This window comes from Thalassophryne amazonica, chromosome 15, assembly GCF_902500255.1.
Source record: "Thalassophryne amazonica chromosome 15, fThaAma1.1, whole genome shotgun sequence".
NCBI lineage: Eukaryota > Metazoa > Chordata > Actinopteri > Batrachoidiformes > Batrachoididae > Thalassophryne > Thalassophryne amazonica.
This window is the reverse complement of record NC_047117.1, coordinates 59,697,789-59,713,311: the sequence shown is the minus strand read 5'-3', so window position 1 is coordinate 59,713,311 and position 15,523 is coordinate 59,697,789. Positions and strand designations below refer to the sequence as shown.

Below are 15,523 nucleotides of genomic sequence, written 5' to 3'. Positions count from 1 at the left end.
TCTTTTAGATAACACAAACTAATTGCAAGTGATATGCTAGAAAAAGACACAACACTTTAGAATAATTCAGCCTTAAGCAAGATAAAATGCACAGAGTTTTTAAGTTTATTTAAGCCTTCGACACAAAGCTTAGACAAACTGAGTCCTCTAGAGAGACTGAATATGACAACCGCGCTCGTCTATTTATTGGAGACCCGCGGGCATCGCTCCTCCTTCAACTTTTTTATTTATTTCATTCCCAAGACATGGTTTTCTATTGGAAGCGTCCTCTAGTGAACCCTAAGCAGGTGTTAGGCCATTATTTCAATGTGACAAACGCTCCCATTAAAACATGAAGGATTTACAACTGATTTTTTTAAAAGACCTTCAGCCACAGGTGCAGCTGGCCTGAGGCCCCCTCCGCACGTGGCCTCAGCCACACGTGCAGCTGGCCTGAGGCCCCCGCACGTGGCCTGCGGGAAAGCACCTAAAAGGCCTTGGAAAGCCCCTGACAGACTAAATGACTAATAGAGCCCTTTTTTTTGGGTTGAACACCTGCTAGTTCAACCAGAGGACATACAGTTCGGATCAGGACACTTGATAGTTCATCACAGTTCAAATATGGACCTAAAAATTCTTCTACAAAACTATGAATGGCAATTGCTTGGTGCCATCCACTGAGTGAAAGCTGGTGCACACAGTTTTGATTTTACAGTGTGTGCACTGTGCTACATTTTCTTAGAAGGTTATCTCAGCTCACCTGGAATAAGGAAGTCTAGTTGAGGTGATTACTACTTGGATCCCATGACCTGGATGATGACTGAGAATCTCCACGGAGATTATGCCACGTTAAAACATAGGCTTTATGTATTTAAGACTCTTTTGTGCCTTGCTCTGTGCGTGTATGACTATCTGTGTGTGTGTGTGTGTGTGTGTGTGTGTGTGTGTGTGTGTGTGTGTGTGTGTGTGTGTGTGTGTGTGTGTGTGTGTGTGTGTGTGTGTGTGTGTGTGTGTGTGTGTGTGTGTGAGAGAGAGAGATAATACTTGTGTAGTCTTCTAGAAAAACATGCAGTGACAAGAACTACATTATTTAATAAATGATGAAATAGTACATGGTATCATGGAAATACGGTCAAACTTGAATCCTGTCACTGTGTTCCAACAGATCCTGATTCATGTTGGCTTCCTCACCGAGGAATCTGGGGATGTTTTCAGCCCAAAGGTCCTAAAGGGGGGTCCACTGGGAGAAATGGTGCAGTGGGCTGACATCCTCACAGCTCTCCATGTTCTCGGACATAATCTCAAGATCTCCATGTCTGTCAAAGAGCTGCAGGGGTGAGTTTCTATTTCTCAAATGAATTATGGAATGTTTGTTTGTTTGTTTTTTGTTTGTTTGTTTTTTCCTTTATATAGTGCCATATCACAACAGAGTTGCCTCAAGGCGCTTCACACAGGTAAGGTCTAACCTTACCAACCCCCAGAGCAACAGTGGTAAGGAAAAACTCCCTCTGAGGAAGAAACCTCAAGCAGACCAGACTCAAATGGGTGACCCTCTGCTTGGGCCATGCTACAAACATAAATTACAGAACAATTCAGAGAACAATTCACGGACAAATATACAAGAATTGCTGTTGGTGCACAGGACAGGAGGGTCGCCAACACAAATACAACTCCCATCTCTGGATGGAGCTGCACCTTAAACAGAGAAAAAAACAGAATCAGGTTTGATGAATTAGCTGTAGTTTGTTGTAAGGTGATTAAGATGAAAGGGCTGCATGACTTCACATTTTTCTGAAGTCAGATTTTTCTGTCATTAATACTGAGTCAAGGTCAACTAACCTCTGATGAGATCATTAAAAAGCCAAGTGATAAGCGATTGTTTTATGGTGATAATGTGTGTCTGCAAAAATGAACGCATATACTGATGGATCATAACATATATTTTCCAACAACACTTATATGCTGTAAATTCCATTTTAGTATGCAAGAAGAAGAAATGATTTAAATGACAGTATAATAGAAAATTAACTCATACAGCTTTCAGCCTGTCCTGTGTGTAACTGACCCGATGGTTTGTTCTAAACTCACCTCATTACCAGGGAGGCAGAGGATGCCTGGGTACACTTTATGAAGTTTTGAACCTTTTTGCCAGATCGGCTTTCAGTCATTTGTAACTCTGACGTGGTTTGGACACCTGGAAACCCATGGTCAAACCCACACATTTTTGATGTCACGGTTTGATCCAATGATGGATGACAGCAGATGGTTTGCAGCTGAAACAGCTGTCCCATGTGTCAACAGCTATAAGCCTTTTCCTTGCCTTTGTGCTCCTTCCAGTCATTTTGCATTCATAGATGACAATACCACAAGGAGACTGTACACATGGTCATAGTGTCAGGATGTGGAAGGCAGCGTTCGCCAAGTCAGCCTGATTGCAGACATACCTATTACATGAAACCTCCACGTCGCAGGTGGTGCTACAAAAACACTCAGAGCAGTGGCAAATGGAAAATGCACAATGCTTGGGACACCGTTAAACCCTGTACCAGTAGCCCTTTGCATTTATATTTTGTCAGTGCCATCACTGTGTCAATATTTAGAACCAGCTAATGACACGTACATCATGCATAATGTGAAAGATGGTGTACACAAATGTTGCACAAAGATGGGACATTGGTGCCATAATCAAACGATCACTAATTGACAGCCGGGTTAAAGCGTTTTTAACTTGTATTCCATATCTCCGGTGTCACCGACCGAACGTTCTCCTCTAAAAATTGGACCTTGTTTCTGCTTAAAACTGCCTTGTTTCAGCTTAAAGTTGACTTCAGAATGATTTAGGAGGTTTTACTTTGTCATCTGATGGTTAATAATCACATTATTTCCTTTGAGCGCTTTGAGTGTAGAGGGTCAGACTCAGAGAGTCAGACTCAGACGTGCTGCTGTTGCGCTCTGATCGCTCCCCTGTCTTTTATAATGAAATAATACAGAATTTATGTGGAAATGATTGTTGTACCAAAGCTTCAGATATCTGTTATTGAGATAGATGATGACTAGAGTGCAGTTTTAAGCAGAAACGAGGCGATAATCGGTGAATTGCTGCTGAAGCTCTGAAATGACGCATGCGCAGTGAAGGCAGGGGGGACCAATTTTTAGGAGGGACCGTTCAGTCAGCGACACTGACTGACAAAGTCAAAGGGGGTGGGTGGATGCACATGTGCATGGTCAGTATTACCAGTATATTCAACAGAAGTCCATTGAGATGTTCAGTGTTCAAATGGATAAAGAGGTGGAGTCACCCTGCGAGACCTGGGCAGAATAAAGACTTCCAGATACAGATAGCTGCTAAAAGTGCTAGCTTGTGCTAACATATCAAATGAAATAATACAAAAATTTCAGAGTATGGAAATGGAGCACAGACATCTTACATGATATGCTCGGACAATTAGTCACACAGCAAGCCAAATTACTATAAAATATTTTTTATAAAATGCTGCGTTGGCCAAAACAGCTAGCAGCGGGGCTCTGGTAGCTGAGCTCTGAGTCTGAAGAATCACCGACACAATGATGTCATACACAAGCAAAGCAAAGAAACTAATTTTGTGAAAACTCATTTTTTGCTTTTTACGTCCGTGTTTGTTAATTTATTCATTTATTTAGTTATTATGGCTCAGAGTTTCACTTTATATAGGCTTTGAAGGATTACATCAAACTTCACGGATTCTCACCAAATTTGGACCACAGTTAGATATTAGGGCATGGAAACCTCCGCTGTATATTGGAGGTGATCCGGGTTGGTGGATGTCAGAAAGGTCCGATTGCTCTTGTTTACAATGTGTTGTGGTCACTAAAGTTATTTTCATGCATGGTGGACATTTAAGCAACTTTCATAGAAAAAAGGTGGTGGGTGAATGCTCGAGGGGGTATTCTGACACATGGATACTGTATGACTAGGGATAAAAAAACAATATGCATGCCACAAATTTGACTTCAAGTTAGAGTGAAAAGATTACATTTTGCAGTCCTTGCATCATGATGTGATTTTGTGCGCGTCTTACACAGTAGAAAATGTGGAAAAGGAAACTGCGCTACTTGCACTCAATTAGCCTTTAACTCAGAGATTAGTTCCCTAAGGACCTCTTGATTTATGTGTCATTTTATTGATCCTGTATCAGTGCACTCCACATCTCTCAAGCAGGGCTTCTGTGCCTTTTTATCCCCTGTGTCAGCATGCTTACATGTTTTTGCTGACTCACACATGCACGCGTGCCCACAGCCAAACACAGATGGGTGTAAGTTTCCCCTTAATGCTCAGGCTTATTTTAACTGGTCTAAGCGATATGTACTGTGTAAATCACAGAGGTTATTAGATGGAATGCTAATGTTGGAACGGTGGACTAATGAATAGGTCTAAGTGTGAGAAAACAGCTGCCTCATATTGTAGATGGCCAACATCTTCAATTAGTCTTAATTGGGTGAATAGTCGTCTTTGTACCACCATTGATCACCATCCGGCATCCGACATCTCGCTTCATTCTGTATTTAAAAGTTTGCCTTGTCTGCAGTTTTTTGTCTTTTCCAACTACTTCAGTTCACTCTGGGTCACGGCAGCAGCTCTAGTATGGATCCACATATTGATTTGGCAGAAATTTTATACCAGAAGCCATTTCTTCTACAGCCACACAGAAAGGAAGTGGGTATTGGTGGACTTGAACTTCTTCCTATGAGGCCAGAGTGCTAACCATGGCGCCACCATGCCCTGGATACAACAAAGTTTTGGATGAACCCTGCTTTGATCAGCCTTCGCATCAATGCCACCTAGTGGCAGGTACCTCAGTGGGATAGGAGTTGGGCTAAAAATATGTAGATCTGGGTTATATCCCAAGTCACATTTTCTGTCTGTCCCCTTGGACAAGAAACTTGATCTGCATTTTCCCAGTCCAACCTGCTGTAAATGGTCTGGTAGGGGAAGTAACCTGTGTCAAACTGGCGTTCCATCCAGCAGGAATCCCAGACTTTCATCTGCTGCCTGCTGGAGAATGTAACAGTAAACTGAGTTTAGCGTTTACTTCCACCAAGGAGGTGGTGTTTTCACCAGTGTTATTATCTGTGTTTGATGTTAGCAGAATAACTCAAAATGTAATGACTGATTTGCGATGAAAATAATTCCATTTTGGAACTGAGATGCAGAAGACTGTTTGGCACGGACCAATATTCAACTCAAAAAGCTGTGAAGGGGTGTTGATGAAATTTTGTGAGCGGATGGATATTGTCAAAGAAAAAGAGATCACTTATTTTGAATTTGATCTGGAACATATTTTGGATCCAGGATCCAGAAGAAGCTACAAAGTGGGTAGTGTAGTGGCCAAGCAGTTAGCACGCTTGTTTCTAGAGCAGAAGGCTTCTGGTTCAAGACCGTCACTACTCATTCTCTGTGTAATGCAGAGTTGCATCAGGAACTTGTAAAACAAATCAGCATGAATATCTGATCTGCATGCTGATGTGTGTGGAGTCATAAAATGATCTGGAGTGGTTTGTGCTTGGTACAATGAAATTTGGAGTTACAGGTTTGACTAGATCTTCATAACACTGCCTCAAAGTAAAGCAGTCCAATCAAATGATTAATTTCTCAACAAAACAGATTTAAAAAATGGTATGTTTTCAAACTTTTGTTTTAGGAATGGAAACTGTGAATGGAAGGTGCACAGGCTGTGTACTGTGTGTGCATCACAAATTGTCCCGTGATCCAACTTTACCAGTGTGAAGATTTTGTTTTGTCTCCTTTGACCACATAGGCCACTTTATTAGGAATAAAAAAGAAAAAAAACAGCCTTTATCTTTGGATTCCTTCTGGACTCGGTCTCATCTTTCTTCAGACCACGTTTGGAGCTCGACTAAGGCCTTTAAAACCCACTGGTGTGAAAAACAACACATCAGCTTGGCCTCCTGTTGTCAATATTTCCACATGGTTTGTTACAGGAAAAAAAGAAAAGAAACGAGAGTTATGCTCCGTGTCCAATCAGCTTTTGTGATGCGTTTGTTTTCTTCTCATACCTTTTATTTCCCCTGGTGTTTGGTTTCAGAGACACACAAGCAGAGTTAGGGATGAAGTAATACAGTAAACTTGTGTGTGTGTGCATTCATTCAATCATTTTCTAAACTCACTTACTCCAGTTAAGGGCATCTCTTTCTCGCACCGCCCTCTTTTTTTTTTTTTTTTTTTTTGCAAGTTTTAATTTTGATCATTACTCAACAGAGCTGGTTTGCAGCCGATCTGCTCTGTGTCAGCCTGATCCCGTCAGATCTCAGAAGCTAAGCAGTGCGGGACCTGGTTAGTACTCGGATGGGAGACCTCTTTGGAACACCAGCGGCTGTGTGAGTTTCTCCAGGTAACACTGGAGTTGCATCAGGAAGGGCATCTGGCGTAAAACCTGTGCCAAATATCAATGTGGATCCGGTTGTATCCACTGTGGCGACCCCAAACACAAAAAACGGGAGCAGCCGAATGAACAACCAAACTCAACAGGGCTGGTTTGAAAATGAAAAATCAGTATGGGATATAATAATATAAAGTGCAAATGCAAATTAGGTGTTTGAATGTTAATTTTTTTCTGAGTCAAGTAATGCACCCATATCCTGAAAATTAAAAGACCTTTCTGTTAATGTTTTTTCATTTTCAAAATTTGCTTTATCATTTGAATTGTGAGCACTGTTTAGCGGGGTATTTTTTTGAAAATGGCAAAGCAAATGCTTTTCTTTTTCTTTTAAATTGTGTTATTGTTAGGAAAAATGACCTAAAAACTCTCTGACACAGACAACAAATGAGACACCAGAAGAAACGGGTTTCAGTTTCTAAGATCTTTTATTTAAAGCTTTGAAGGTCGATGCCATACAGAGTGTAGGTCTGAAGACAAATACAAATACATTCATTTTTCCAGACAGTTATATACAGTCCCAAGATGTGCCAAAGTCAATTGAATGAAATCATTTGATAGTATAAAGACTCGGTCCCACCAAATAATAAGCCATGATTAATGAGCCACGCATGGGTGTGTCAGTGATTATTTGAAGAATGATCCTATATGTAATGAGCTATTACATATCTGCTAAGGCACCTCTATGTGCCTCTCTGTACCTTGCATGTGCCAGGTATCATCAGCCTCTAGTGAGCCATGGCCAACCTGTCACTTGAGCCCCATCCAGCCTCGAGTGGCTCGTGTCACTGCATATGATCCACATCAAGCCACACATAATCCATTTAGCGCTATCATAACGTGACATTGGTGCACATTTAGGCATGGGTTTGGTCCAAACCTCTAGGCCTCTGGCAGGTCTGCAGCAACCTCACAGGCTTTTATTTTGAAATACAGGCTCTTATTGTGAAAGTGCAACATTAACAGGCTTGCAAATACTGGTCCGATCACCGTGGTGTTTTCATGACATGAATCCTCATGGAAAAATACATAAGTATGCCAAAGGTTGAAAGTCAGCTGTTTCTGGATTTCAGTTGAAGCTCTGGATACACAAACACACAGAGGCCACATGCCTTTTATTATATAGATTCATTTTCTTCCAAAATATGAATGTAAAAGCTAAAGCACCCCCTCCACATTTGTTGAATTCCTGTCCCTGCATGTGAGTTTAGGCAGACAACGGCAAAAATTTATTACAAAAATTTACATTTTCTATGAACTGGTATAACAGTTTACGGATGGGATGTTTGATCAGTAGCAATGATTTTTAATCTGCACGGCGTGAAGTTTTATAAGATGCCATCATTTGCTCAATATTTAAGGTGGTCTGGCTCAACACATCATGCAACTCATAAAAAAAAAAGAAAAAAAGATGATGACAAATAAATAAATTCATCCAAAGCTAATGACACGAGCTGTAATACAAATCAAAAATTTGTAATGTAAAAAGTGCTAAAAGTGCTCACGGTGCTAAAATGCCTGACACAGCTCTCTGCTGCTCACACATTAAAGCCACTGTAAGTTTTTAAACATGCCAGTAAATGTTATATCCATTCAATATTAATGTTTTTAACATTTTACACTTTATTAATGACCCATGTATAACATGAAATGATGTGAAATATAACAAAATAATGAAATATGACATTTATGTCACATTTAACTTTAACTTAAATTGGCTCAGGTGATGCCGATAACGTGTTACTTAGTAACGCGTTACTCTAATCTTACTGCTTTCTTCAGTAATGGGTAATCTAATGTGTTAATCTTTCCAAATCAATAATCAGATTAAAATTACTTCTGCGGGTCACTGTGTGTTACTATCATTTTTGTATTATGGGTCGATTGCAGCTTTAAAACCGGTGTCCTGACGAGATGCAGGGGACAGTCTGCATGTGGTTACTGTCCACTTCCCCGCTTTCAGCAAGCTGTGATCACGGAGGTGCATCCACTGTGCAGCTCAGCTCCGAGTTGAAAAACAGTTGTCTCTCAAAGCGCGGTGGTGGCCAGAGCTGTGGTTTTACAAAGACATTTTTACTTTTTTTTCCTTTAAAACTGTGCCGCTCTGTCCTCGTCAAAAACAGCTGGGTCAGCGATACGCAAATACTAATTTTTTTCCACCCAAATGCACTCAGTTGTTTTTGTGAGGACGACATGATGTAAAAAAACGCTGATAAAACTGTCTTACCTGCCAATCTGGTCATGTTTTCTGCATAAATAAACATTATCCATTGTTCTGCACAAACAGCTAGCCAGGGGCAAATCCATGTGGGAAGTGGGCAGGCGGGGGGGGCATGGCTCCCCACAACAGCCTTAGATAATGTTCCACTTTTAAAGACATTTATTCATAATATTACTACTACTATACTTATAATACTACTACTACTACTACTACTACTACTACTACTACTAATAATAATAATAATAATTTCAACAATGAAAATGTTTAGAAAGAATTTAAATGTTAGAATTAAATAGTTACATTTACAAACAATGTAGGTTAGAAATTGTAAGTTTTACTGTTACAGTGCTGTCAACAGTTAAATAGGAGGTCAAGAAAGATGTCTTTATTTTATTTTATTTGACAAAAAAGATTAATCCAGGTTTTGAGTATATTTCTTATTGTTACATGGGAAACAAGGTACCAGTAGATTCAGTAGATTCTCACAAATCCAACAAGACCAAGCATTCATGATATGCACACTCTTAAGGCTATGAAATTGGGCTATTAGTAAAAAAAAAAAAGTAGAAAAGGGGGTGTTCACAATAATAGTAGCACCTGCTGTTGACACTACAAACTCAAAACTATTTATTATACCCGTGAATCACTAAACTAGTATTTAGTTGTATAACCACAGTTTTTCATGATTTCTCCACATCTGTGAGGCATTAATTTTGTTGGTTTGGAACCAATATTTTGCTTGTTGACTAGTGTGCTTGGGGTCATTGTCTTGTTGAAACACCCATTTCAAGGGCATGTCCTCTTCAGCATAAGGCAACATGACCTCTTCAAGTATTTTGACATATCCAAACTGATCCATGATACCTGGTATGCGATATATAGGCCCAACACCATAGTAGGAGAAACATGCCCATATCATGATGCTTGCACCACCATGCTTCACTGTCTTCACTGTGAACTGTGGCTTGAATTCAGAGTTTGGGGGTCGTCTCACAAACTGTCTGCGGCCCTTGGACCAAAAAGAACAGTTTTACTCTCATCAGTCCACAAAATATTCCTCCATTTCTCTTTAGGCCAGTTGATGTGTTCTTTGGCAAATTGTAACCTCTTCTGCACATCTTTTATTTAACAGAGGGACTTTGCGGGGGATTCTTGCAAATAAATTAGCTTCACACAGGCATCTTCTAACTGTCACAGTACTTACAGGTAACTCCAGACTGTCTTTGATCATCCTGGAACTGATCAATGGGTGAGCCTTTGCCATTCCGGTTATTCTTCTATTCATTTTGATGGTTGTTTTCCGTTTTCTTCCACACATCTCTGTTTTTTTGTCCATTTTAAAGCATTGGATATCATTGTAGATGAACAGCCTATAATTTTTCCTATAATTCTCCTCTCCAGTCAACTTTTTAATCAAACTACGCTGTTCTTCTGAACAATGTCTTGAACGTCCCATTTTCCTCAGGCTTTCAAAGAGAAAAGCATGTTCAACAGGTGCTGGCTTCATCCTTACATAGGGGACACCTGATTCACACCTGTTTGTTCCACAAAATTGACGAACTCACTGACTGAATGCCACACTACTATTATTGTGAACACCCCCTTTTCTACTTTTTTTACTAATAGCCCAATTTCATAGCCTTAAGAGTGTGCATATCATGAATGCTTGGTACCTTGTTTCCCATGTAACAATAAGAAATATACTCAAAACCTGGATTAATCTTTTTAGTCACATAGCACTACTATTATTCTGAACACTACTGTATATCGTCCAGCAAAATGTATCATGACAGACCTACACTCTATCAACATTAAAGGCAAGCATTTTGGACGCACTTTAGATTCTGTAATATCCCGGGTAAGAAGGAGCTTCATATGACCAATTCAATATGGAAGCTGTGCAAAAATGAATGTCAGCAAATGCTCCTGCTCATTTAGTACATCATCACCCTGAGTTGAAAGAAATTGATCAGCCTCAGTGGCAACATCAGGAGCTGAGTAGCACACGCTGCATCACTTTAACAAGCTTCCAGCCAAAACTACACTGCAAAAAAGGAGTGTCTGAGATAAAAACACTAAATCTGAGGGAAATTATCTTGCTGCTTTTACAGATCGTTTCACTTGACAAGATGTCTTGAATTAAGATTGTTAAATGTAGAAATAAGCACGTTGAATATGTAAAATAAGAAATTAACCCTTAAAACAAGATAAATTATCTCACTCATCATCAACCTCTTCAATCGCTTTTCCAGGTTCGGGTCACGGGGGCAACTGCTCCAGGAGGGGACCCCAGACTTTCCTTTCCTTGCCACATTGACCACCTCTGACTGGGGGATCCCGAGGCATTTCCAGGCCAGTGTGGAGATATAATCTCTCTACCTAGTCCTGGGTCTTCCCAGAGGTCTCCTCCCAGATGGACGTGCCTGGAACACCTCCCTAGGGAGGTGCTCAGGGGGCATCCTTGCCATCCTTACCAGGCTCCCCATGGTTGCTCCAAACTCCTCCCACACCCGCTGCTTTGCTTCCCCCACAGCAGAGGCTGCTGCCCTTCAGGCCTGTCGGTACCTTACAACTGCCTCTGGAGTCCTCTGAGATAACATAGGGATATGTTATCTCATAGGACTCCTTCTTCAGTCGGACGGTTTCCCTGACCACCGGTGTCCACCATGGTGTTCGAGGGTTGCCGCCCCTTGAGGCACCTAAGTCATTCAAGCCACATGTTAGATAAATTATCTAACACTTCTAAATCTAAAGGTTTCTTTTTTTAATTGAGGTAAGAACAAATAGTATACAGTGTAACAAGATTAAACAAACAAAAAAAAAACACTTTAGATTTACAAGTTTAAGGAAGATCATTGTAGAAATTTTTACATTGAGAAGCCTGATTTACTTTTTGTATTTGAAATCGCCAGACAGGGCCAGATACTTTTGCAAGGCACTGTATGTACTGAATCAAGTCGGAATCAAAAATCGATTTTTGGATCCAAAAATGTTTTGAATCGAGAACCAATTCTGAATCGAATTGTGACCTGGTGAATCAGAATCAAATCAAATTGTGACTTATTGAAAGATTCACAGCCCTAAATGTAACCTTTATGTTCACGTTTCAGCTCATTTTCTTTCTTGACAGTTAGATTTTAGGTGTTGTAAATTCATCCAGTTATATAACTGACAGTTTGAACATTTTTTTCAGATTTAATCTTCCAACATGAACATGCCAGCTTGCAGCACGTCGATCTCTGAAAGGCACATTCCACTCAAAACCCTCCCATCGCACTACGCACTTTAGACTGTGTGCTATAGATTGTCAGGCTAGACCACTAGTCTTGACAGTCGTGATCATGTTCATGTCCACAACTTACCTTTGCCCTCCATCGCTGTACATCTTCAGGGGTACAGTGTTGATCAACACATTAAATGAAAGTGCAATAATATAATATATATAATATAAATGGGTGTTTACATCTGATCATATTAACATGATCATGGATGATACCTGTGAATTTAATGATAGGAATGATTTTATTCTGACTGCAACCTCTCATGCAAACGTAGCTTTTGCTGGCCCAGTAGCTGTAGGGCATCTCATAACGACTATAACAACACCTTACAATGGATTTTTCCCCTCTTCTTCTTTTTTATTTTTATTTTTTGTGGTGGTGGGAGGTCAGTCCCATTGGTGGACTGAATCCTGATGTGTAAAATGCACTTAAGGTTGTCATGATCCAGCCCTGTTGGTCCCGGCTCTTTTTCCATGTTTGTGCTCTGAGCCTTTTGGATTTCTTAATCATGCCATGTATCATCGTCATGCTTCGGTTGGTCTTGTTTCTTGTCCTTGCCAGGTTGCATGTTCATGTTATCTTTGGTTTTGTTTCTGTCATTTAACCTTGTATTTGGTCACTTAGTCACTCTAATCTTAGTTTGATTCTGTTTACTTCATGTCTTGTATTATGCTTTGGTCACTGGTTCAGTTTTCTTTTGAGCATCTTGTATTCTTAGCTTAGTTCTGTTTATCACATTTTTGTATTATGCTTTGGTCACAGGTATTTGTTATTATTTATCTTCAAGTGTTTCTTCTGATTATGTTCTGTTTGTCACTTATTGCTCATCAGTTAGTTTTTTTATTTCTTTATTGTACTATTCTGTAGTCACCAGTTATGTTTATCTGATGTTCTCATTTCTGTTTACTCTTGTACTTTTATATTGGCTTTTTGCTTTCTGTTAATTAGTCAGTTCCTGTTTAGTTTTGCTTCAGTATTGACTTTCTGATCAGTTCTCATAGTTTTTTCTTTTGTACTTGTTATATCTTGGTCTGCTTTTAGTTCCCATGATGCTTGCTCTGTCCTGGTCCCCTAGTATCATATTCTGTTTTAGCTCTGTTCTCACGTCGTCCTCATTTGTTTGTGTTCACTCACTACACCAGCCATTATGTCTTTGTCTCACTCTTTTTTTGTCTGCCTTGTATTTTCGTTCACTCTCACTCTTGCACTTGCTCACGTGTCTTTGTCTCTTTCATCACTTCACTCTGTCTTCCTGCCTTCACTCTCTTGTACTTGCCTTTGTCTTCCCTGGTCACGCCCCCTTCCAGAACCTTCACCGACACCTGTCTTGTTGCACTAATTACATCACCAGTTATATAAGCCCTCACAGTCTCACAGTCCCTTGCTCGATTGTTGAATGATTTCACTTTCCAGCACTCACATCCTTGCCTTGTTATGCTTTGTATTCAGCCTGCCGGTATCTGACCTTGTTTTGCCCTCGACCTTGTACTTGTCATTGCCTCTGATTACCTCCATGTCGTGTTTTTTGACTACAGCCTGTTTTTTGGACCAAGCCTCAGCCTCACGTCTGTCTGTACCTTTGCCGTCGCTACTGGACCTCCTGTGTACCGAATTCCAGCTTGTAATTAAACCTTTTGCTTACACCAGTCTGTTTGTGAGAGTTTTGCATTTGTGTCCTGCTCGGTTTGTGCCACGCCTGACAAAGGTGACAAGCAAGAGTTAATTCTGCGTTGGGGCGATTGTGCTGAGTTGGCATTCTTCACGGTGTGGGTAGACCAAGTACTTTGATGGAAATGATGCTGAACTTACTGATGATTAGTTTGGCACAGCACCTGACATGTATTAGTGTGAGTGTCAGAAGACAGCAGACAGGGCCTGGGGTCTAGATCACAAGTCTGGAGAGCGCTGACATTTAATGCATGCAATCAGCACCTTCATGTCTTAGCCTGAGGCAAATAGAGCAATATGAGAGATAGAGAGAAAAAAGCAGTTCAAACAAATTAAGCTTACAACCATGAAGATAACCATGATGTCCACTAAGTGTCAAAATGCAAGACAAACTATATAACAGAGTGGGAAAGTAAGACTAGAATTAAACAATGGGTGAGTTGCAATGTTAACAAAATTTTATCGGCAAATTACTCATGACAGACTATATAGTGCAGCAGATAAGTGTACGAATCATTCAGTTGATGATACAAGCACCAAATTTGGTATAAATATTTGAGGGTTTTTTTTTTTTCCCAAAAAAGCCGTTACCATTTGAAATTTTAAAATGGCAGCCATTTTTCAATATGGCCACCAAAACATAGCCTATTTGTTCACATAAAGCACATTGGCAAACAAATATTAAAGTATTATTAACCGACCACGATTTGTTGCTGAGATAGATGGTGACTGGAGTGCAGTCTTAAGCAGAATCGATTTGTTAATCTGTGAACCGCATCATCAGGGGGGACCGATTTTTAGGGGGCAGCACCGGTCATTAGCTGGTAAGCTTTCAATCTGTATGGTTTTTTCAGATGCTGTTTAGATATTTATGGAGTACATTCATGTCCGACTTGGTTTTTGTAATCGTGTTTTTTGCTTCCTGGTTTCTCACGAAAATGTGTGTTGAGGACCAATTGTCATGGTAACTGGTCCCTGGTAATCAGCCAATCAGAGCGTGCATAGTATCACAGCCATATAATAAAGGTGATTATGATACTAAATCATTAAGTGTGATGCTACTAAACACAAATGTAACATTTTAAGGTATAATGTGAGTTATTTTTTAAAAAGAATAGTTTTGTGCAATGAACCTATTTGATCTACAGGAGTGTTAGAAAGGACTAACTGATGCCACCAATGTGCCCTGGTTGGACACTCAGTCTTTTTGGGGGTGTAATGTTGTTGAATTGTTTCATCTGTTCAACATGCCATTCTGGAAGTTTCCAGTCTTTGTGTATTGATATGGGAGCAAAGCAGACTCCATCACATGGAAACTCTCTGTGTGCTCCCCTTACCTAATTTAGCCTGAAAGCCAATGTGGTGTACTGGGCTGTGGCCATTGCAGTGTACAAGCAACGACTTGGACCCATAGGTCAGAGTTAGGTAAGCAGTGAGTGTGACTAGTGTTCATCCAAATGACATGGCTGACTTTAAAAGAAAAAATACTACTAAACCCTTACGCCCCAAACACTATCACATTCTGCAGCATACATTCTCTACAGCATGCAGGTACAAATCCCCCCTAGTCCACAGTACAATATAAACGGGTACAACACTGAAATAAACAAAGATTGTGCAAATATATGACAATACATATTTCCAAATGGTCTTCATGTTGAAAGTTGAAGTGACTAACAGTTTTTTTTTTTTTTTTTTTTACAAAAAGTAGACCAAGAAGTACTATTGTGTGAAATTTGGGTCTTGTATGACAAAATGAAAGTTTTTTTTGATATATGCATTCATGTGCTGCACTACTAAAAAAAAAACACTTCCAAAACATTTGTAAAACCCATATTTCAAACATTTCCTTTGGAGTCCACATGAAAAGGAAGACATCACATGCTGTGCTGTCACCTGCTGAACACTGGCACCTGCTGAATGGTTCGTTGAATGTGCAC

At 40.1% G+C, this 15,523-nt stretch overlaps 1 protein-coding gene across 2 annotated transcripts in view; it reads left to right on the top strand.

Annotated features, from left to right (window-relative positions):
- The window catches only part of LOC117525718 (alpha-1,6-mannosylglycoprotein 6-beta-N-acetylglucosaminyltransferase B-like), a 473,200-nt gene that overhangs the window by 245,041 nt on the left and 212,636 nt on the right, over window positions 1-15,523 (top strand). For both annotated transcript variants that reach the window (XM_034187646.1, XM_034187647.1), the window contains exon 8: window positions 1,145-1,314. In XM_034187646.1, the coding sequence (XP_034043537.1) occupies window positions 1,145-1,314 (170 nt within the window). The remainder of the gene's footprint in view (window positions 1-1,144; window positions 1,315-15,523) is intronic.